This window comes from Chelonoidis abingdonii, chromosome 3, assembly GCF_003597395.2.
Source record: "Chelonoidis abingdonii isolate Lonesome George chromosome 3, CheloAbing_2.0, whole genome shotgun sequence".
In the NCBI taxonomy this organism is placed as follows: Eukaryota; Metazoa; Chordata; order Testudines; family Testudinidae; genus Chelonoidis; species Chelonoidis abingdonii.
In genome coordinates this window covers 177,176,462-177,200,540 of record NC_133771.1, presented here as the reverse complement: position 1 = coordinate 177,200,540, position 24,079 = coordinate 177,176,462, and the positions used below count along the sequence as shown (strand labels likewise).

The following is a 24,079-nucleotide window of genomic DNA, read 5'->3' as shown; positions in this document are numbered from 1 at the left end:
AATAGTCTCAGACTTTCCCCTTGATTCTTTCTATCATTGCCCTGAGCCTTACAGGTATTGGCTGTTCCAGGATTCTGAAGCTCTTCTGTCCCTACTGAAAGTTTCTGAGTAAATGGGGGATGTGCTGTTTTCTATGACAAATATCTTGTTTAATGGTGATCAGGGTACCCAAGATGTAACTGTACTATTCTTTTTAAAACATATTATTTATTTGTAATGAAAGTAAAACATGAAAAAGACTGTTATAAGAACAGAACTCCAGGGAATACAGCAGGGATTGAAATATATGAGTTCTTGGGTATTGGAAATACATACAAGGAATGTGAACTCATCTTATTATGACTATGGATTCTGCTTTTTATTTGCTAAGCACTGTATATTATCATGTTAGGGCTGGGCAGAAAACTCAGTAATTCATGGAGGATTTCAAGATTTTGAAATTTGGTTTCATTCCAGTTCAGAATGAAAACCAAAAATTTTGAAATTGTCTGCCAAATGGAATTACCATTCTCTGCTTAGGTCTACTAAAAGTCCTGGCAGGATGCCCCAGAACAAGGGGTCCTGGAAACCCCGGCTGCCAAAGAGCCATAAGCCTGGGACTCCCAGGCCTGGTTTCTAGTGGATTTTTTTTTTTCAAAAATCTACATAATACAGCAGAACATTTCTACTTCAACAAATCGGAAAATTCTGACAAGAAGTATTTTACTGATATTGTTCCAAGCATTTCTAAAGCCTATTTAGAATTATACTTGAAATAGGGAATTTGAGTACAAGCTCATTTTTTGTATAATGAATACATACCAACATTTTGCTGCTCAGGTATATGGCATCAGGTTTCAAAGCATACAAAAAACTAACTACACTTAAATTTCTAAAAATTTTCATTAGAATAAAAACCCACTACGTTCAACATGAACAAAAGATACTAAAAAGTGAAATTTTACTACATTTCTGGAGAGTGTTAAATCAACGTATGAACAAAGAATTAGAAGACAAACTTGTTTGAAGACCTTACACTTACTAAAGGTATGCTAACAGGTAAGTCAGAGATAAGATTGTGTGCTTTACAGGCAGAAAATGGTGTGGAGCTACACTGCCTCTGGGCGAGTACCAGAAGAGATTGTGCCAAAATTTCCCATTATGCACATTGCTCTCCCAGTGATGGATGGTGCAAATTGTTTCCCTAGTTCACCAACTCCACTCTGAAGGTAAAATGCAGAGGGGAGTCAGATCCATGGCCCCACCTCTTCTCTGCCCCCCTTTGGGCAATTTGTTTATCATGAGGAGGAAGAGACTAGAAGTTCCTGATCACAGGGGTCTTAGTGTGATTGGTCCTTACACGAGCTACTCTGGAAAGGAAGAGAGAGGGAAGCTTCTTGTGAATCTCTGTTATACTCAGGCAAGAGCTGATCATCTAAATTTAGCGCTAAAATATTAAAAATATAAGAACACCCACTTTTGTACCATTTGTTTCATATTAAATCAATGTTACATTTCACAGCATCATGCATGAGAAATACATTTTTACTGCAAAGGAAAAAAAACAGTTTTGTGGGGTGGGATTTTGTTTTGGCTTCTGCTTTATGCTATATATTAACAGTATTATTTCCTGATTTCCCTACTTCTGGTGGAGGATTCCTTGGAAGACTGGACAACTAGCCATATTAGGAAAACAATTTGCTTGTACGTTATATCCCTTTCCCCTATCCTCCATATGTTTTGCCTATTTAGACTATAAACTCTTTAAGGTGGGAACCAGTCTTATTCTTTCTGTGAGGCACCTAGCACACTATAAGCAGTTGGGAAATAATAAGCAGGATTAATAAAGCTAGAAGACTGAAATCTGGGCAAGTGACTGGAGAAGGGATTTTTAGCCACATTGGTCAAAACTCTGTTTCTATCTGAAAACCTTTTAACTAAAACTTGTAAAAGAAGCCATCTACTCCTTCAACTGAAGGGCGAAAAAGCTCCCACTCCAGATATCTAGTCCTACTAATCCTCTAGCAAAAACGGGAAAGATACAGTTGTATTTCTATGGTAAAAATAAGTCTCAAAGCCTTTTTAAAAAATCCTTTTAGCCCTTCTTTATAGATGGTAAAGAAGCAAAAAGAACAATTTTTGTTATTGTTCCTTTGCAGGTCGCCTTTAAATGCTAAATTGATAGCCACTTGCTTCACAAGTTTACATTGTAATGAGGCCAAGGGAGCAAACAACAGAAAGGTATCACCTATATTTGCAATATATATATATGAATTCCACCCCAAATCTGTCCAATTCTGCTGAAGAGTTTTAGTTTTATCTTCTTTTCTCCCTCCCTGTTCTTACATTTAATATTACATAACAGAGTAAGAAGCTAGAAGAGTTATTAACAAAATATCTAAATCCAATTGCCTTTGCTGCTAGACCAGCTTTATAATAAATCCACAAATTACTGCATGCTGAAGTACAGGAAGGATCATATATGTTTTACCTGACAGCAATACAAGGACTATATCCTACATCTCCTACTCCATTAAGTAAGGTTTGCAAAATAATGAACCAAGGCATTTGCAAGCATCCTAACTATCTGAATACAATATCTAAAAGACCATTTCCGAGAATATTTTATTGTCCAAATATTTGTATTTTACATTCTCTGAATGTCCTTTAAGATGAACAGAGCATCAGGATGCAACAGGAACATATACCTATACTACACAAGTGCATTTGTTGAATGTTTTTGGTTGTGTCTGTCAGCAGTGAAATGGTTAACAATGCTGGAATTTAAGTGGTCATTGGGCTCCAAAAATAACACTTCATTAAGTGAATGAGGGAATTCACATTCTCTCAGTATTATTGTATCTGGCTTGCTGCAGACTCAAAGGTCCTGTCCACAGAAGCAACAAAATGATTGTTGCGAACCATACAAGCAACACATGATTGTTGCTAACAGGATTCTAGCATGGTTTCCCACCAGTGCACCCATTATTTTTTTCCTGAGAACAACTTTAACCTTACAATGTTTCTTGATGTAAAACATGTCAACTTAGGTTCTTGAAGCTGAAGGTATGATTTCACCATAAGCCATTAATTCTGAAGGAGAAAGAGGAACTGCACTTAAAATCAATACCTCAGTTTGGCCCCTAATGTTTTTAACACTTGAAGATTATGCAAATAGTTTTCTACTTCACAGTGCTGAAGTTAAAACATTTCTTACCAGGATCCATTAGTGCAAGGCGCTTATCCCGGGACAGAGATGCCCTTTCTTCCTGGTTAAACATCCTGTCAATCATAACCATTTCTGCAGAGGGATTTATCCGCTGCAAAAGAGAATTCCTAGAAATAACTTCATATGCTCATATAAAAAAACAATCCTGCCACAGATTTGGAACATGACAGGATGGATTTTAAATAAAAATTTAGGTTTTTCTTCTTTTTGTATTCCACTCGTATTAACTTTTTTGGGCAGGGACTGTCTTTTATTATGTGTTTGTACAATGTACAATCTTGATTGGGGCCCCAGGCACTACTGGAATAAAATGCAGTTATTTATTATTTTGTAGTTGTTAAAGCTTTGTTTTAACAGTGAATCATTATACTTATACAAATAATAATATTTCAAGATGGGCTACATTATTTAGCATTCACATTTGCAGCTTATTATCTAGCATGAAATAACGTTCTCTGTCAGAAAAAATACTCATGAAGAGCCCTTACTGTAGCATTTATCAACACACTTGTTTCCCACCATTTTTTTTTTTTTTTATAGTTAACTCTTTGGTGCTGAAAGCTCTGCTGCATCCATAGCTGACAATGAGATTAAGCCAGGAAAAATCCATCACCAAGCACTAGAGGATTCACCCATTGCCTGCTACATTACATCCCATGCAATTAAATACAACACTATGGCACACTGTTCCAAACAACATTTCCTTTCCAATGTTATGGAATCTGAATTACTGTATATTGTTCAAAATATATAGGACAGATTTTTTTATATCCACCTACTCTTTTGCATGCACAATTATTTCCCAGTATATTTGATATCAGATAGCCGTCTAATGAGAGAGTCAGATGCCTAAATTATATTTTAAGAAGACTTTAAAGCACACCAAGCCTGAGGCAACTATGATGCCCTGATATTCACACAATAGATCCAACATTATTATTTACATAAATGACAGCAGTTTTTCCTTTTTGTAAGTACCCTGTTATACCTGTGCCTGCACTTTTATTGTAAGTCTGTTTTCATATATTTCTTACTGTCTGGGGAAGTTATAACTGTGCTGCATATTTTGCTATGAAGATGCAGACGACCTCTGCCTTGCCTTCACTAGGATTTTAACAAGGGTTAGTTTAACACGAATTTAAAAACTTTTTGTTTTTACTAGTGAAGACAGCATTTATGCACCTTCTTAACTTTAAGAATGTGAGTAGCAAACTCAGTGGGACCATTCGCACAGTTAAAATTAGCACATTCTTAAGTGCTTTGCTGTATCAGGCCTAGGTGACTTGTCCAAAGTCATACAGGGTATGTCTACACTGCAATGAGACACCCACAGCTGGCCCATGCCAGCTGACTCATGCTTGGATGGCTTGGACTACATGGCTGTTTCACTGCAGTGTAGACTTCCAGGCTCGAGCTGCTGCCTGAGCTCTGGGACCCTCTCACCTTGCAGCCTGAGCATAGGCTTCAGCCTGAGCCAGAAGTCTACACTGCAATGAAACAGCCCGGCAGCAGAGTCAGCTGGCACAGGCCAGCCATGGGTTTTTAATTGCAGTGTAGACATACCCATACAGAATGTCTTTGGCAGAGCTATGAATAAAGTCCAGGTGCATAGTAAAGAGAGTCCTTTCTCCCCACCACAGCCCCAGGGCAGCTTGCACCCCAAACCCCTCATCCCCGACGCCACCCTGGAGCCCTCACCCCCCGCACCCAAATCTTCTGCCCCAGCCCTCCGAACCCCTCAGCTCCATCCCCATCACATGAATTTTATATGCACCAATATGGAGGTGATGTGTGACACATCACCTCCATATTAGTGCACATGACAAAATTTATTCCGCATATGCGTGGGAAAATTTAGAGGGAACACTATCTACAAGTCCAGTCACTCCTACTTCTTGTTCAGCCAATCGCTCAGACCGGGGTCAGCAACCTATGGTACACGGCCCATCAGGGTAATCCACTGGCGGGCCGCGAGACATTTTGTTTACGTTCACCGTCCACAGTGGTAGCCACAAAAGAGGGAAGTAATACACCTCTGAGATCACTCTATTCTGGACCATTAAACCTGTTTTAATAAGACATTCCAATTTGCATTAACTGATCCATACATTTCACAAAAATGTTTTTCTTGCTTATAAATCTTACCATTGCATCTTCTATGAGCAAACATCTGTACTTATTTAGCATAGCTTGTGTCCTTTTCAGAAGCTGCGTGGCTACAGATTCAAATTCACTGTCCACTAAAAAGACACAAAGAATACATTTAGATAATGTTCTTCAATAACTAGCACAGACTAGCAAAAGTGTCCTTTCTTTTTAGTCTTTCTGATTTACACAATCAATTTTTTCAGCACCCTATGTAATATTTAACTGCTTAAAAATTCTAAGCAGCAGCAGCACAACTTTTATCATACCAAATTAAAACATAAATTACCTTTTCTTAAATCCTCCTTGGTTGGCAGTGATCCCTGGCACACATGATATGAGAGGAGTCTCTGGACTGCATCATTTAACGATCTGAACTGACTTTTATCTGGTGTCACAGCATGTGCCTGGTCCTTCTGTAACTGCTGCAGAATACTAAAAGGAAAGTGACTAATATCAATAATTAACATTCTAATACTGCAAGGCTATATTACAGTTTACAAACTGACAGAGTGAGAGAGGCAGAGGTTAGTAGAAATGTGTGTAACAAAACTACAAATGAAAAAAAAATGACTTACAAAGCTCCTTTTGTTAGCTGTTTAGCAGCAGGCCTCTTTTGTCCAACTGTATGAACATCCACCTAGGACCAAACCAAAACTCAATTACATTGGCATTATATTTTCCTTTAGAAAAAATAAGTTATAGAATTTCCTTGCACAAACTGCTCATTAAGTACAAAATACTTTCAATTGCTTCTCACATTTATTTTCTGTAGGTTTCTGTATCAATGAAATCAGATTACTTGAAGTCGTTGCCATAAATGTGAGCTACCATAAATGACTCCTGCTTTGCTCACAAATGAAGTAAGCAATGGGGAAAACTATGTATCTCATCTTACACAGTCCCCCAAAAAGAAACCTACCACATAGGTAGTAAACAACACCACTAACAATTGAGTCCCACGACATAAAGAATAAAAAATGCAATGGAGTAACTAGGGGGTGTAGCCTTAGAGCACTTTGCTGATCGACTGGATATCAAGAGCAGAGCGCACGGTATTGAATTAGCAGACATCCCTTCACTCAGATTGCTATATTGATTCATTCATATTTAGAAAACAGGAAAAGGTTTTGTTTTTAAAACTTTAAAGAGGCTCCTGGAATATCTCTAAGAGGTTGGAAGATATTCCTCTTTCCTTACTCCCACCAAAACAAACTTCTGGAATATTAATGATTGTGTTTAGGATAGGGATCAATGAGAATAACATGTAGGAGATTATTCATTAGTATTTCTACACTGTTCCTGGTTCCTTATCTTCATTAAAATTAAGAAAAACGGATTAACTGAAAAACGCTCCCTACCTGCACATTTTGTTGGATAGGAGATGCTCCTACTACTTTTTCCTGCTGCGACTGTGTTGTTCCTAAAGGTTGCTGGATGATTTTACCTCCAGAATCCTGTCCTATAAAAGTACACATTTAAAAGAGTCTATTACTCATGATTCTTAAAACAAACCATCACAGAATATTTGAAGACCTGTGCTTAATCCTTTACTTGATCTGAAAATTACGTATCAATAGATGCTGATACATTAACAGTGTGTATAAGAGTATTGCTACTGCAGTCATGTAAGGAAATCAATACACATAGTAAAATAGTCCTCAGATACTACAGTGCTGAAAACTATAACCATGTTTATAAATAAAGAAAATCAGTCTAAAATATCTAAACACATCAATTCAAAATAAGAAAAAAATCAAGTATCATCCCAAAAGAGATTTGAAAAAAGATAAATTGGAGTCTATTCAGCTTTTTACTAATACTTCCCCAAAATTATAAACTCAAGACTCTGCAGCACTCTGTGAATGAGTGGTGAGATCACACACTGTTGTAGATTCAGATGGGTAGCCTCCCACCTGATTGTCTAGCTGTTTAATTTAGAGGAATCATCTCAGCCCAACATCCCCACCACATGTAACACAAATAGTACTGTTACATTTTGCACAGAAACATTGTGTAGAACATGTACATTCATTGTAATATATTAAATCAAAATGGACCTAGAAGTCTAGTGACATTTCCTGATGACTTAAGTCTATATTAGAAACTTTAAAATTGTAATTAGGATGCTGCCATTTTAAGAACCCACATAATATCTTCTCGCATTCAGTGCATCACTACTTTAACTGAAAACCGATATTAACATTCTCTCTGCAAAACAATAACTGTTGATTAGATTCCAAGACAACCAGGAAAGACAAAATGGTGAGTAGTTAGAGTTGTTATCACATGAGGATGGCTGGAAGTCTCAAAGACATAACTGGAATTTTTCAGCAGAAGACCTTGGTTTGAAAGTGACTTGATATTTCTCACTTCCTTCGCTTAAACACATCACACAGATGACACATTTGGATTGTGGGAAAAGATTTTTGACTGCTCATTCCAAGAATACATCTTGTCTATCATTCCAGCAAATAGAATCAGATGGCTACTAACAATTCTTGTTGGAAAAAGAGCCTATGATCAATTGCTAAAGAGAAAGTCTGTGGGCTCAGCACCGTTGTTCCTCAAATGGAAAAAAAAAAGACAGTTACTCACCTTTGTAACAGTTGTTCTTCGAGATGTGTTGCTCATATCCATTCCAAGAAGGTGTGCGCGTGCCGCGTGCACGTTCGTCAGAAGATTTTTACCCTAGCAACACCCAGCGGGTCAGCTAGGCGCCCCCTGGCGTGGCGCCGTTACGGCACCGAATATATACCCCAGCCGACCCGTCCGCTCCTCAGTTCCTTCTTGCCGGCTACTCCGACAGTGGGGAAGGAGGGCGGGTGTGGAATGGATATGAGCAACACATCTCGAAGAACAACAGTTACAAAGGTGAGTAACCGTCTTTTCTTCTTCGAGTGCTTGCTCATACCCATTCCAAGTAGGTGAATCCCAAGCCTTACCTAGGCGGTGGGGTCGGAGTGAGAGACTGCAGAGTGCAAGACGGCCAAGCCAAAGGCTGCATCTCCTCTGGATTGTTGTACTAGGGCATAGTGGGAAGCAAACGTGTACCAAAGACCATGTAGCTGCTCGACATATCTCCTGGATAGGAACTCGAGTGAGGAAGGCGGCCGACGAGGCCTGGGCTCTAGTTGAATGTGCGGTAACGTGACCCGGAGAGGCGTGAGCCAGATCGTAGCAAGCCCGGATGCAAGCCGTTACCCAGGAGGAAATCCGCTGGGAAGAGATGGGCTGACCTTTCATCCGGTCCGCCACTGCCACAAAGAGTTGGGGCGTTTTACGGAAAGGCCTTGTGCGGTCAATATAGAAAGCTAGCGCCCTGCGGACGTCCAGCGAGTGCAACTGTTGCTCCCTACGTGATGTGTGTGGCTTAGGGAAGAAAACCGGGAGAAATATGTCCTGGTTGAGGTGAAAAGACGAAACCACCTTCGGGAGGAACGCTGGATGCGGCCGTAGCTGCACCTTCTCCTTATAGAATATCGTGTAAGGCGGGTCCACCATCAGAGCACGAAGCTCTGAGACTCTCCTAGCCGATGTAATGGCAACCAGGAACGCCGTCTTCCACAATAAATAGAGGAGTGAGCAGGTCGCCAAGGGCTCGAACGGGGGGGTCATAAGTCTTGTCAGAACCAAATTGAGGTCCCAGGTCGGTGCAGGGCGTCGCACCGGGGGAAAAAGGCGATCCAGCCCCTTAAGGAACCTGGAGACCATAGGGTGGGAAAAAACAGAGTATGTACCTTCTCCAGGATGGAAAGTAGAGATAGCTGCTAGGTGAACTCGCAGGGACAATAGTGCGAGGCCCTGGTGCTTGAGATACAAGAGGTAATCTAGAATCATGGGTATGGAAGCCGTGGTAGGTGCTGCATCCTGCTGCTGACACCAGCAAGAGAACCACTTCCACTTGGCTAAGTATGTAGCGCGAGTGGAGGGTTTCCTGCTGCCCAGGAGTACCTCCTGCACCGGGGTAGAGCAGCGCAACTCTGACTGAGTTAACCACGGAGGAGCCACGCCGTAAGATGGAGGGACTGCAGGTCTGGATGGAGAAGCCTGCCGTGGTCTTGCATGATCAGGTCCTGATAGAGGGGCAAGGGAATCGGGCTGGCTATCGAATGGTCCAGCAATGTGATAAACCAGTGTTGCCGGGGCCACGCAGGGGCGATCAGAATGAGGCGAGCCTCGTCCGTGCGAAGCTTCAGCCGAACTTTGTGCACCAATGGGAAGGGTGGGAAGGCATAAAGCAGGTGGTTTGACCAAAACATTAGGAAGACGTCCAATATCGAGCCCTGGGCTAGGCCCTGGAACGAGCAGAACCTCTGACACTTCCGGTTGCTGCGGGAGGCGAAGAGGTCTACGTGGGGAAACCCCCACTGTTGGAAGATGGAGTGCGCTACATCTGGGTGAAGTGACCACTCGTGGGTGAGGAAGGATCTGCTGAGCTGGTCTGCCAGTGTATTCTGGACCCCCGGGAGAAAGGACGCCACTAGGTCTATCGAGTGGGCTATACAAAATTCCCACAGTTCGATCGCTTCCTGGCAAAGGGGAAGAGAATGAGTCCCGCCTTGTTTGTTTACATAGTGCATCGCAGTTGTGTTGTCCATGAGCACTAGGACGCAGCGGTCTCGTAGATGAGGGAGGAACGCCTGGCAGGCAAGGCGAACCACTCGTAGCTCCCGAATGTTTATGTGCAACGACAGCTCTTGGGCAGACCAGAGGCCTTGCGTACGACGGTGGCCCATGTGTGCCCCCCAGCCCAGAGATGACGCATCCGTTGTTAGAGATATAGACGGTTGCCTCTGATGGAACGGCATGCCTGCACACACCAGAGATGGTGTCAGCCACCAGGTCAGGGTGCCTAAGACACTCTGAGGAACAGTGATGACCATGTCTGTGGCGTCTCTGTGTGGGCGGTAGACAGCGGCCAGCCAGACTTGAAGGGGATGAAGGCGAAGCTTGGAGTGCTTGGTTACAAAAGTGCACGCTGCCATCTGCCCGAGAAGGCTGAGGCAAGTACGGACAGTTGTCGTTGGGTATGTCTGAAGGCTTTCTATGACAGCGACTATTGCCCGAAAATGGGGAAGCGGGAGGTAGGCTGTTGTGAGCGTGGAGTCTAGGACGGCTCCAATGAATTCGATTCTTTGAGTGGGCACTAAGGTGGACTTGTCTATACTGACCATGAGCCCCAATCGCTCGAACAGGTCCATGACGATGGCAACATGTCTGGCGACCTGAGCCTCGGAGGTCCCGCGGATAAGCCAGTCGTCTAGGTAGGGGAAGACCCGGATGTGGTGTCGACGACGGAGGAAGGCGGCCACTACAAAAGCCATACACTTGTGAAAACGCGTGGGCAGTGGAGAGGGCCGAACGGGAGGACCGTAAATTGGTAGTGCTGACGCTGCACCCATGAACCGCAGGTAACATTGTCTGTGCGGGGGGTAAATGGTGGAGATATGAAAGTTATGCGTCCTTCATGTCGAGAGCAGCGTACCAGTCTCCGGAATCCAGGGAAGGGATTATAGGGTCCCCCAGAGGGACATGCATGGGTGGAATTTCAGCTTCTTTTAAGAAGGGCGTTTGAGACCGCAGAGTCGCCAGGATGGGTCGGAGACCTCCTTTTTGCCCCTTGGGGATTAAAAGAAGTATCGGGAGTAAAACCCCCTTGCCCCTGAAAAACTCCTCCGGCACCTCCTCTTATAGCTCCGATTTCGAGGAGCGTGCGGAAAATCTCCTGCGAGAGGGAGTTGCTCGTGAGAAGGGGTCCCTGAAAGAGGGATGGGGGAAGGGGGGGTTTGGGGAAGGAAATAATATGGGCGAAAATAAAACTGTTGGAGGTGGTATCCAAAGCTCCACCGTATGCGGAGGAAACCCAACGGTCCTGATGTTTTAATGGATCCACGGCCAGGAGGGAAGGGAAAGACGATTGGGGAAAAACTGGAGAGGATCCGGGAAAAGACTGGTGGCGCTGCTGCTGTCCCTCGGGGCGCACGCCTTCAAAAAAGTTTTGCATTTTGGGTCCCGCTGGGTGGTTTTGGCGGAACTATATTTGTTTTTGGCCCCTTGCAAAACCGGAAACTGACGTCTGCGGTTTCCGGGACCACGCCTCCTATTAAAGTCCTTGTCGAGTCAGGCCCGGGGTGGGGTAAGGGCCCCGCGTGAGGGGCTTGGCCCGGAAGGATCTGCGCTGAGTCTGCGGGGGTTGTGCATCCAAGAGAGCGGGCATGAATAATGCGATTGTCTTTTAAAGACTCTTGGAGTCTGGGGTCCGTTTCTCTCCGAGACAAGGCCCTGGCCTTCGAACAAGAAGGTCCTGGATAGTGTGTTGCAGTTTAGGGGGTAGACCCGAGAAGGAACCTGCACAACCACGATATTCTCCGCATTGCAATTCCAGGTCCAGGCTACAAGTTTCTATGCCGCTGAATCAGCAAAACATCGAGAGAGGCCTGCAGAAGAAGTCCAAGCCTACCTTCTTCCCCCTCCTCCAGAAGGCTTTGGAAACTCGGGACGGGAAATCCTGCGGGAACCCAGCTCAGTGATTTTTGCCATCGACTGCCAGGTATTATAACTGTACCTGCTGAGGAGGGCTTGCTGGTTAGCCCACCCACAGTGAAGGCCCCAGCAGAGAGTAGACAACCTTACGATCCCAGCAGATCCATCCCGTTTAGCCTCCCGCGATTTTGGTGGGGCGGGGGCTTGCTCCTGCGCCATGGGCGCTCTCTCTCATTAACAGATTGTACGACCAGAGAGCATGGAGTAGGACGAGTATACAGGTATTCATACCCTTTCGAGGGTACCATATACTTTCTTTCCACACCCCTGGCTGTAGGCGGGATAGATGCTGGAGACTGCCAAATGGTGTCTGCTTTGGCTTGGATCGACCTTATGAACGGCAGGGCCACGCGAGTCGGGGCATCTGCGGACAGAATGTCCACGACTGGGTCCTCCACCTCCGGAACCTCCTCTACTGGTAAGTTGACGTTCAAGGCCACTCGCCGAAGGAGATCTTGGTGGGCCCGGAGGTCAATAGGGGGTGGGCCCGATGTCGACGTGCCTGCTACTGCCTCGTCTGGCGAGGAGGACGACGACAGGCCCGGTACAAGTGGGTCCTGTTGTGGCTCTTGCTCCAGGGGGACGTCAGGATCCGGGGGAGGCTGAGGGTCCTGCGTCAAAGCAGAAAGGTCCGTATCTGCCGGAGGAGGGCGGCTGATAGTGGCCTCCGGTGCATGATGGTCTGATGGGGCGGACCGGGATGTGACTGTGGGTTCGCCCTGGGCCTGGTGATATGCCCAGGGCGTCCAGAAAGACCACTGTGGGGCTCGTTCCGTGCTGTGGGTCTCAGGAAGGGCATGGCTCTGTAGGGCTATATTGCCATAGGTAGCGCTGTCAGCATGGGAAGACCCCGATGGGTGCTGAGATGGCCATGGCGGAGCCGAGCGTCCGTGCGGGGCACCTCTATAATCGGTGTGCCAGGTATCATACCGCACCGGAGAATGGTACCGTGAGTCGTACTGGTGCCGAGAAAAACAAGAACGGGTGAATAGCTAGGTAAGTCGAAAAAGGCTAAGCCGCGCTCCACTGTTCCAACGACCGACACGGGAGGTAAGAAGGAACTGAGGAGCGGACGGGTCGGCTGGGGTATATATTCGGTGCCGTAACGGCGCCACGCCAGGAGGCGCCTAGCCGACCCGCCGGGTGTTGCTAGGGTAAAAATCTTCCAACGAACGTGCACGCGGCGCGCGCACACCTACTTGGAATGGATATGAGCAAGCACTCGAAGAATAATCGTTAAGACCCCCTGTCACCACCGATCATCAGTCAGCACCTGACATAATGAAGGAGAACCCACTTCATATGCCAGAGGAATTGGGGAAACCATCATGAAAAGACTTTATCTGACCTGGCAATGTGTTACTCAGAAGACCTGTTAGCGGAGGTTGTCTCAAGCTATCCTGTGACTTTGATGCAGAAACTGGTGAGGACTGGTTCATAACTTTTTTCTGAGCCTGTGAAAATGCCGTAGAGAAATAAAGGTTAGTCTAGTAATCATTGTAGTTTTAATAGACCTAATAACAATGCAAAAAGGAAACCTACAACTGAGCTCAACTCTTTTCCCTACTGTGATTATGTAAGAATGTCATCGAAGAAACAAAATGAGAACAAAAACTAAATTTTCACTACATACCATTTCTTCTGAAGAGATTTCTTATTAAATATTTTCTCTATATAGGCCACTTTCCTTCAAAGAACTCCCTCTCCAAATCTAAATCTTCTAAAACAATTCATCATCTGCAAGGTTAACCATGATAGCAGTAAGTCTAGTTTTACCTTCTCTCAGTACCAAAACAATGACCCCCCCACACCTAGAAATTAAGAGAGAAACTCAATGCAATCATATTAATAAATTTCAATCTCAGATGAGCTGACACACACAGCATCTAATAGCTCTTATGTGGTATTTTAATGAAATTTGGAATCCCAAACATGAACAATAATCATGTTGTGCTGACTGGTTCGAAATTAACTATTTCCCTACACTCCCTTCTCTTCTATACTTTGTGTTCTGACATATTAAATAATCAGATCCTATACAACACAGTGCCAGTCAGTCCTCAGAAGTACCAAGAGTACTGATGTGTAACACATTTTCTGTGTAATTACTGGTTCTTTTATTTGTCCTATCAGCTAATAGAACTGGCAGCATTAGAATGCTGAAAAGTTCTGGGAGGTCCTTCTGCAGAAGAGGAAGGAAATCTTCAAGACTACTGTACCATGTCCCCATAAACCAGAAAAAGACTATCCATCCCTACCCATCCTAATAAGTGCCTTCAATACAGGTTTCAAAAATGCCACTGTCCTAAATATATAAATTTGAAGAGTTGCATGAGAGTACAACACCAAGGAAGAAGACCAACTATGGAAAGTCACCATTTGTGAGATAACTAAGTAACCCTTTTTTCCTCTGGAAGTCATATCTGCATATTCCTAACTTGTGAGGGTCTCTCAAGCTGTACAAGAATCCTGGTCCAGAGAGTGGTACACTATCTAGAACTAATTAATTAAAATACAATTTAACAATAAAATAAGGGTGGTTTGAAATTAAAAATATGGCTGCGAGCACAGAAAAAAGCTAGAGCTAATCATGGACAAGAACTGAGTTAGCGGGGGCCACACAGCCCTTTCATGGCTCAGAATTTGCAATGCCAACAAGAGGGCACTTCTGTGGCTCCAATGAACACTGCTTTTCAAAACTTCCCGAAGTGCCCATCCCACAAGTGAGGAAGTACAGAAGACATCTCAAAGAAGAACAGGTAACTAGACCAATTTATTATGCTTAAGGAAAATATAAAATAACTAGCTGATTTCAGAAGTGGTATAAATTCCCACTGCTGATCACGTGACACTAGTCATTCACTTACTGCCCCCAACACCACAAATCAATCCAGCTTGTTTTCCCCATCCCAAAACACATATGTAGTTTCTGATTCAGAGTTACACAGAATAGCACTATTTTAATTTTACTGATCACTTACTAAAGGCGGCATATTTATAAGCCTTCTCTTTCACAACTGATTATATGAGAATTTTTTCTCCCCAAAGAGCTCCACAAAATTCAGCTCTTTGTAACTCTTTCAATGGTCTACACAAGAGTGTGTCTCTGCCCCAAACTTCAAAACTGAAAATCCAAACTGACTGAGACATTTAAAGCCATACTGAACAGAGAATTAAATAAAATCTGCTGCAGGGAATAATCCTGTGCTGGCAGAGAAATGGCCTAGAGCACCATATACTCTTTTCCATCTCCAATTTCTGTGGGCCAAATACTGAGAGGACCTTCACATGCATAACTATCATTGAAGTCACAATGATCTTCAGGTACTTAGTACATGCCAGAGTTTTGCCTTATGACTCCAACAGTGTGATTTTCAAATGTCCTGACTTGGCATAGTGCTGCTCCCGCTGAAATCAATGGTAAAACTTTAATTGATTTCACTGGAAGCAGAAATAGGCCCATGCTGAACACCTTTAAAAATTCCACCACTAATCAACAAAAGCAAGACTATCTGAATTAATGGGAATGATAGATTCATCCACATTAAAGAAACATTCAAAGAGGTTTTTTGATTAAATGGTTGCAGCTGGAATTGGATATTTGTTTATAAAACAATTACCGTAAACACAGTAAATTGTGTGTGAATATTTTTGGAGAATACAGTATTAAAGGACACTACCTATTAATGTCCTTCCCCACCAAAGAAACAGGAAATGATTTAGAATGCTTTTGTGCAATTTTGTTGGCACTTAAAGGGTATTCATACCTGAGCAAAAGTGAACTGTTGCTGTGTTACTCCTACTGATGTGCGACTGAAAGTGCTGATAGATTTAGAAGAGGAAACAGGAAGACAATGTGATACACTCACTGAAACTTGTGTTCTATTCTGCTGTGTAAGTTGATCTCCAGTAAAATTTCCTCCTGATGCAACCGACTGAACTGGTGGCCCCAGGCTGGGATGTACTGTGCCAGAAGAACTTACAACAGTATACCGATTAGATGCTGACATATTTGAGACTGTAGACTGTCCAGGTGACATTGCAGTAAAACCTGATCTACCTTGAGAAACATTACTTTGACTGGGTGATAAATGCAACACTGTTGGTGATGCCTGTTGTAATGGCACCTGTCCACCAACAATTTGAGAAGTTCCATGATTTACTATAACTTGACTTCCAGGAGCTGTGAATGTCTGACCAGAAACTAACTGAACAGCTGTATTCTGATTATTCAGCATCTGTCCTGAATATGAATGGTTGGCCCTGAGCATGCTTGTAGAGTTCCTGTTCAGCATAACATGCTCAGCAGATACTTGGCTAGAAACCAACTGGGAAGGTTGAGTCTGAAGAAGTTGTCCATTTATGGTCTGGACATGATGAACAGAATTAGAATTGACAGAGAGACTTGTAGGTATGAGAAACTGATTTTGAGATACATGAGGCTGTCCCATAGGAGAATGGATAACAATACTACCGCCAGCATTACTAACTGTTTGAGGAGTAACTGATTTTCTTGTGTTTTGTTGATTAACAATATTAACAGACATATGAGGACCAACTACGGAATTCTGAGGTGAACTCGCTGAAGCAAAAGGAATCCCTTGTTGTACATGATGCTGCTGTATTCCCAAGTTATTCACATTGTAAGCTGTTTGCTGACCCATCTGAATAGGCTTTGGTTGGATATTAATTGGAACTTTATTAGAATTTGGTGCTAGACCCCTCTGAATAATGATATTATGCACTGGTAAAGATGTCTGAAAATTTGTGCTGTTAAATGGGACAGTTACAGGTTGTGCTACTGGACTTGAATTTGAGTTACCAAACAGTGAGTTACCATTAGGAGTTTGTCTATGAACCAAGAGTCCGCTACTCATGTTTGCAGGTGCTTGCTGTCCACTGCCTTTCAATATAATCTGAGATCCATCAAGGTTGTTAATAGTCATCATGGAAGGTTGATTACTAAATGAACCAATTAGCTGTATCTGCCCCGAACCACTAATCTGACTACTATTAGACAAATGCTGGCTGGGAACACTAATTCCCACATGTTGCATAAAACCATGTTGCACACCAACTGTATTGCTTGCAAAAGATGCTCCAACTGGTTGCTGTACCACTTGAGTAACTCCTATAGGTTGCAGCGTCTGACCTGAGTAATTAGACACATTAGAAGCCTGAGTAAAGGATGCTGATGAAGAAGGATGAAGCTGAGCTTGTGCAAACTGTTGGCTAGAACCTATACTGGCATCCAGATATGCCTCTTCTGCCAAAGTCTGTTCAGTAATATTGGCCTCTTGTAAGGACTTCTGAAGAATATCAAAAGGCTGATCCTCACTGAGATCAGGTAAAGGAGAAGATTCAAGTTCATCTTCAAGAAACTGAAGGCTACTTGACAGATGTAGTCCATCACTAGGCCCCTCTCCAAGCTGATTGCTTACACCTTTGATAGCGGATTTAGGATCAGTGTTCTAAAATGAAAAATAAATAAATTACATTGCATTTTTAAAATAATGTAAGATACAAACGGTTTCCAATTAATTTTTTCCCTGCAAAGTACAAAGCCCCTCTATAATACCACATCCTTGTAGCTACATATGCACAGTGAAGATCAACCCGTGCATAGGGCCAGCACAAAGCTCTTGCACCACTTATGCCCTCAAAACAAACTGCTGGGGCAGCACTCCTAAGGTGCAAAATTCAAATCTCAACCCACCCAAAGCCAAGATGTCTTCAAAAACCCAATTCCTTTTTGGCCCATGATAAATGCACGGTCTGGGTGTGAAATTCAGACAGTTTCAGATTCAAGGTTAGAGAATTTTTGGCTTTGGATGTTTCACATAAACATTGTGAAAACTACTGCATGACACAGTTGCCATATAGGAAATCTCTCAGACCTCTACCTTCAGTGTTTGCTTTCGTCCCCCTTTCACTGATTGCCACACTACTCCATGAGTATAATTTATTTATTCAATTCACATTTGTGTCTGCCTTTTACTGAATCTAGCTTATTTTATGAAAGCATCTCTGTCATTTTGGAATATTGAGGGATAGTTCTTGCTATTTTATTAAAGGTTCTCAAAAAAAGTAACAGAAACCTTACAATTTTACCTGTAAAACTATAATATACAGTACATGCATGAAAACATAAGGATTAAATCTGGCATAAATACTTTATCAGCACTTCAGAAACATCTAAAATTTAGGGGCCACATTCTCTGCTGTGTGCACCTTCTATTAGGCACAACAGAAGGGGGGCTAATTGAAACCTGGTTATATCTCCCAGATTCTCTGTCCACATGAGAACAGCCTTGGGTCTGCTCTAACATGTGCCAGTTGACTATGCTACCCAAAGGATCATCCACCATCTGGGAATTATGTTCTGGCCACTCCCTGTCCATGTGTGGGGAGTCAGTTCACTGTGGAGCAGTGGTGGCAGCTGAGGGCATATGAGAGGCTGAAAATAGAGCTCAGTGAGTGACATGGGCTAGGATTATTAAAAATGAGTATAAAATGGCTTTGAACAAATTCAGGCTGGAGATCAGAAGACTGTTTCTAACCATCAGAGAAGTAAGGTTCAGGAACAGCCTCTCAATAGGAGCTGTGGGAACAAACAACTTAATTAGTTTTCAGAGAGAGCTGGACCAATTTATGCATGGGATGGTGGGGGACGGGGTTCAGCAACCCTGAGAGTGCCTTCTGGTTCATGTCAGATATTCTTAAAAGCTCAGGCATCAGCTGTCACCTGTAGGGGTGATCAAGGGATTTTCCCCCCAATGTATTCTGGTGTTGGTTTGGGTATTGTGATATTGGTTTTTGTGGGTTTTTTGTTTTTCTGTCTCCTCTGAAGCAGCAGATGGCCATGGCTGGAGATGGGATCATGGATGGGACTCCAGGTGGTACTGATAATTCTCTCTCTCAGGTTGTCTGGCTTGTTAATGCTCACATACTCAGAGGCTGGTTGCCCTATGTGGGGTCAGGAAGGAATTTTTCCACAGGTCATACTGGCATTGACCTTGGGGATTCTTCCCCATCCTCTGTGGTATGGGTGCATGGTCAGGTCCATGTGGGTGTATTTCACTTAATATCCTGCCACTGAAGGGTCCTTTGGTACTGGTGCATCTCAGTCCCTCCTACTCTCTGCTAGTGGTTTATATTAGTTTAGTTTCCTGTGGGCCTTAACACCTTGGTCTAATTTCAGGTGTTGGGCTTAGTGTGCATGTGTTGGTGGCCTGTGATACACAGGTCAGACTAGATTGATCTGGTGGTCGCTCCTGGCCTTAAATCCTATTACTCTAAATGAGAGTGAGGGAAGAATGCAGGATATTGCCCCATGAACCTACAGCCAAAAGCCATCTGCCCCAGCTCCCACTGCCCTCCTGGCTACTCGCCCATCACAAACATCTCAGGCTACAGCAGGCTCTCTGCCTTTCCCAAAGCCCCTAAAGCAGGGGTGGGCAAACTTTTTTGGCCTGAGGGCTGCATCGGGTTTCATAAATTGTATGGAGGGCCGGTTAGGGGAGGGGGTCATGGCCCGCCTCCTCCCTCCCCCCCCCACCCCGGGACTCCTGCCCCATCCAACACCCCTGTTCCCTGACGGCTCCCCCAGGACCCCTGCCCCATCCATACTCCCCTCCACTCCCTGTCCCCTGACCATCCGGAGCTGCGACCCCATCCAAAGCCCTCCTCTCCTATCGCTGAACAGCCCACCCCGGCCCGTCCTCCACCACCCCTTTCTTCTATCCCCTGACTGCCCCCGGACCCTGTCCCTGACCGCCCCCATGCCAAGCCACTGCTGCCTTCCTGACTGCTCCCCCCGGAACCCCTGCCCCCATTCAACCCCCTGTTCCTCCCGCACCTGCCCCCCCTGACCACCACCCCAAATGCCCCTGCAGTCTATCCAATCCCCCCTGCTCTGTGCCCCCTGAAGCACCAGTAGCTAGTGACGCTATAGCCGTACCACCCGGCTGGAGATGGGCCACGCCACTCCCACCACCACGCAGCACAGAGCCCGGTCAGGCCGGGCTTTGCAGCTGCGCTGTCCCAGGAGCTCACAGCTCTGCTGCCCAGAGCACTGCGCCAGTGGCACAGCGAGCAAGCTGAGGCTTGGGGCAGAGGGGACAGCAGGGAAAGGGCCGGGGGCTAGCCTCCCAGGCCAGGAGCTCAGGGGCCGGGCAGGATGGTCCCGCAGGCCAGATGTGGCCCACAGGCCATGGTTTGCCCACCTCTGCCCTAAAGGATCACTCCTCCCCTCAAAACAATCCAATTGCCCTCAGCAACTCCCACTTTCCCCAGCATCTCCTGCCTCCCCCAGGAAAATACTCTGTTTCCTATGGGCATCTCCAGTTTCTGAAACACAGAAAATAGGCTCCTACTTCCCCCATTCCTGCAATCAGCAGGACCCAAGGGAGCTACCAGTGACTGTCACAGGAAAGAAAAGTCACACATTGCCCACTTCTCCCATGAGCACCTTCCTGCTTTCTCTCTGATATGTGGGAAGAGATCCTAGTCAAAATCCACAAAGCCACGACTTTGCTCTTCTTCATGTGCCTCCTTAAAACTCACCTCTACCATGATGTATACAGGGAACAGCTGCCTAATAATGGCTAGACAGGTGACAAATTGTGATCATTGTTCCTGGCTAGCTGAAAATTGTGCACACCCTAAAACCATTTTCCCCACTTTCATCCAACCACTGTGTTTGTCTTATCCTCCTGTCACACCTTTGTCTTTTAGACTGTAAGCTGTTTGTAGTAGGGAATAATGTCATTTGCTACATGTTTGTACTGCAAAATAAACGTTAATAAATAAAATAAAAATAATAAATAAATAATAAAGGGAGTAGATGAGGACAATTTTCCTTTATAAAAACTGCAACTACAAAGAAGTTACAGGTGCTTTAAACATACATGCACAGTTTTCAGTGTCTGGATGTGCCTATTTTATGTCAGTTATTAACACTATTAACATCTACTCCATTTAGTTGTATGCAGGACAAACTATGATGAAAGCGTGTAATCACAATAAATACACATTTTCTCTTCTGAATACTTACATTGGAGTTGGCGAAAATTGAATTAGAATTGGCTGCAGAGTACCCTGCATTAGTCAAGTCTTCATTGCTCTGTTAAGGCACAAATGTAGTAAAGTAACATTAAACTAATAATAAAGCAGTCACTAAAGTTCATGTAATTTTAGAGTAGTATAGTAGAATACTACTTACAGATTTACTACTAGGACCATGTAGAAAATAATTCAGTGCCTGTGGATCTCTTAAAAAAGAAACAAAAAAAGTTATCACTAAGTACGTACATTTGTTTAAAAAGCATAATTAAGACAAAAAAAACCTTGAGCCAGGTGCTCCGTTCATGTAAATCAGTGTAGCTCCCCTGACTTCAATAGAGCTATGCCAATTTACATCAACTGAGGATCTATCTTTTTTGTTTTCAGCAAACCATGTTAATATGTAAATTTATATTTTTCACTCCTTTTTTTTTTTTTTTTTTTTTTTTTTTTTTGTAAAAGAGGCTTCCTCAAAGAGCGAGGACATTCTCAATCATTACATTTTCAGAATTTCAGGCGTTTACCAAATATTCATTTACTCCAAGATAAACATCTAAATATCACTTTAACATAGTTTAACTCTCCCATTCTGTAAGGGCCACTACGGAATTACACCATCTGTTTAAAAAAATACCCAAGTATTCTATAATAACACATACAGAGTTTGGCATTAAATGGAACAAACAATGGTATTTCGAGATGAATCAAGTAAGAGTGTAGAGATGGTGATATTTGTGATGAAATCTGTAGCGATAAGTGACAGAGTCTGCTCTCGATGAGTGGAGCTCTATTGCCTGGCAAATTGGTTAGTGTCCTGATAAAGAGCTTACCCATATTTAATAAATAAATATCTTTAAGATGTTTTCATTGCGCCAGTCTATCTTGATTAAAAAGAGGGGAAAGAGTTTTCTTCGTGAAACAACATACACATTATCGTTTGTCGTGCTGTGGGGAAAAGTTATATCTTTTCCAAATGAAATCAAAGTGTGTATAACCGACTAGAAATGCATTTTCTTTTTGATGAACTTGATACAAAGGCCATACTGGGTACCATCTGGCTAATAGCCATTGATGGAGCCTATCCTCCATGAATTTATCTAGTTCTTTTTGAACCCTGTTATAGTCTTGGCCTTCACAACATCCTTCTGGCAAGGAGTTCCACAGGTTGACTGTGTGTTGTGAAAAAAACTTACTTCCTTTTGTTTTTTAAACCTGCTGCCTATTAATTTCATTTGGTGACCCTAGTTCTTGTGTTATGAGAGGAGTAAATAACACTTCCTTATTTACTTTCTCCACACCAGTCATGATTTTATAGACCTCTATCATATCCCCCTTAGTTGTCTCTTTTCCAAGCTGAAAAGTCCCAGTTTTATTAATCTCTCCTCATATTGGAAGCTGTTCCATACCCCTAATCATTTTTGTTGCCCTTTTCTGAACCTTTTCCAATTCCAATATCTTTTTTTTGAGATGGGGGTGACCACATCTGCATGCAGTATTCAAGATGTGGGCATACCATGGATTTATAGAGAGGCAATATGATATTTTCTGTCTTATTATCTATCCTTTCTTAATGATTCCCAACATTCTGTTGCTTTTTTGACTGCCGCTGCACATTGAGTGGATGTTTTCAGAGAACTATCCACAATGACTCCAAGATCTCTTTCTTGAGTGGTAACAGCTAAATTAATTTAGACCCCATCATTTTATATGTACAGTCGGAATTATGTTTTCCAATGTGAATTACTTTACATTTGTCAACATTGAATTCCATTAGCCATTTTGTTATCCAGTCACCCAGTTTTGTGAGATCCTTTTGTAGCTTTTCGCAGTCTGCTTGGGACTTAATTATGTTGAGTAGTTTTGTATCATCTGTAGGTTTTCCACCTCACTTGTTTACCCCTTTTTCTAGATCATTTATGAATATGTAGAACAGGACTGGTCCCAGTACAGACCCCTTGGGGAAACCACCATTTACCTCTCTCAATTCTGAAAACTGCCTATTTATTCCTACCCTTTGTTTCCTATCTTTTAACCAGTTACCCTCCCATGACAGCTTACTTTGGTTAAGAGCCTTCAAGATACTCTTTCATTGAACAAAACATTGATACACAATTAAAAAAAGCAGTGCAGCTAGATGAATTCAGTATTTGCAGTTCAAGTGTATTAAAAAAATACACACATTCATGCAATGCAAATCTGGTGGTAAAAATTCTCAAGGTATGCATACCAACATGTGACTTTAAATTACAGGGATTACTTTGTAGATATTGCTAAATATAGCAATTATACAATTATTTTCTTGACACAGCCATTAATGTACACATTCAATTCAAAAAGTTACATGACCTCTTTGATTTAACAGAAATAATCTTTATTTGTAAATAGTACTAATAAAACATTTTGAAAAACATTTTTATGGATCTCCTCAATAAACACCAGAGTCAATCTTAAAATTTCCCTCTTCTTTCTTGATCATCCTAAAAGAAAAACAGAAAACAAAATAAAGACATCTCAAGTCTCCATATAAGTTTATAGCATAAGCTCACAAACACCAAGAAAATCATGCTGCTACTAGTACTATACATGTGCCCTGTTCAGCCAGTTGCACTCTGTGCCTCTAGAATAGGGCTTTAATTTAGTATGAGAACATTTTCATGGAACTGGATATCTGATTCATTCCTACTCAGTTAATTGTCATATCTATTTAAATCAAGCCTAATTAGCTAGAATAAATAACTACAGTTGGCTTTTAATTAAACTAGATTGAAAATAGGGGGGGAAAAACTGAATATTTTTCAAAATCTTCATAAAGTACATTCCAGTTCAAACTCCATTGCAATAATAAGACTAAATAGTGATTTTTAACTGTAAAATACAGAGCTAATCTTAGAATGGACCTAATTTGTTTCCAGCCACTTGTTCTGCTAATTACACTAATTAAGGAAAAGCACGGTTACTCACCTTTGTAACTGTTGTTCTTCGAGATGTGTTGCTCATATCCATTCCAGTAGGTGCACGTGCCGTGCGTGCACGTTCGTCGGAAGACTTTTACCCTAGCAACTCCAGCGGGCCAGCAGGTCGCCCCCTAGAGTGGCGCCGCCATGGCGGGTAATATAT

At 43.0% G+C, this 24,079-nt stretch overlaps 1 protein-coding gene across 7 annotated transcripts in view; it reads right to left on the bottom strand.

The window, feature by feature from the left end:
• BICRAL (BICRA like chromatin remodeling complex associated protein) overlaps nt 1-24,079 on the bottom strand; it is a 76,242-nt gene that overhangs the window by 4,332 nt on the left and 47,831 nt on the right. For all 7 annotated transcript variants that reach the window (XM_075064361.1, XM_075064360.1, XM_075064359.1 and 4 more), the window contains exons 3-11: nt 21,123-21,171; nt 20,955-21,023; nt 15,667-17,370; nt 13,248-13,353; nt 6,715-6,815; nt 5,932-5,993; nt 5,643-5,788; nt 5,354-5,448; nt 3,197-3,299 (exon numbers count right to left, since the gene is read on the bottom strand). In XM_075064361.1, coding sequence (XP_074920462.1) covers nt 3,197-3,299; nt 5,354-5,448; nt 5,643-5,788; nt 5,932-5,993; nt 6,715-6,815; nt 13,248-13,353; nt 15,667-17,370; nt 20,955-21,023; nt 21,123-21,171 — 2,435 coding nt within the window. The remainder of the gene's footprint in view (nt 1-3,196; nt 3,300-5,353; nt 5,449-5,642; nt 5,789-5,931; nt 5,994-6,714; nt 6,816-13,247; nt 13,354-15,666; nt 17,371-20,954; nt 21,024-21,122; nt 21,172-24,079) is intronic.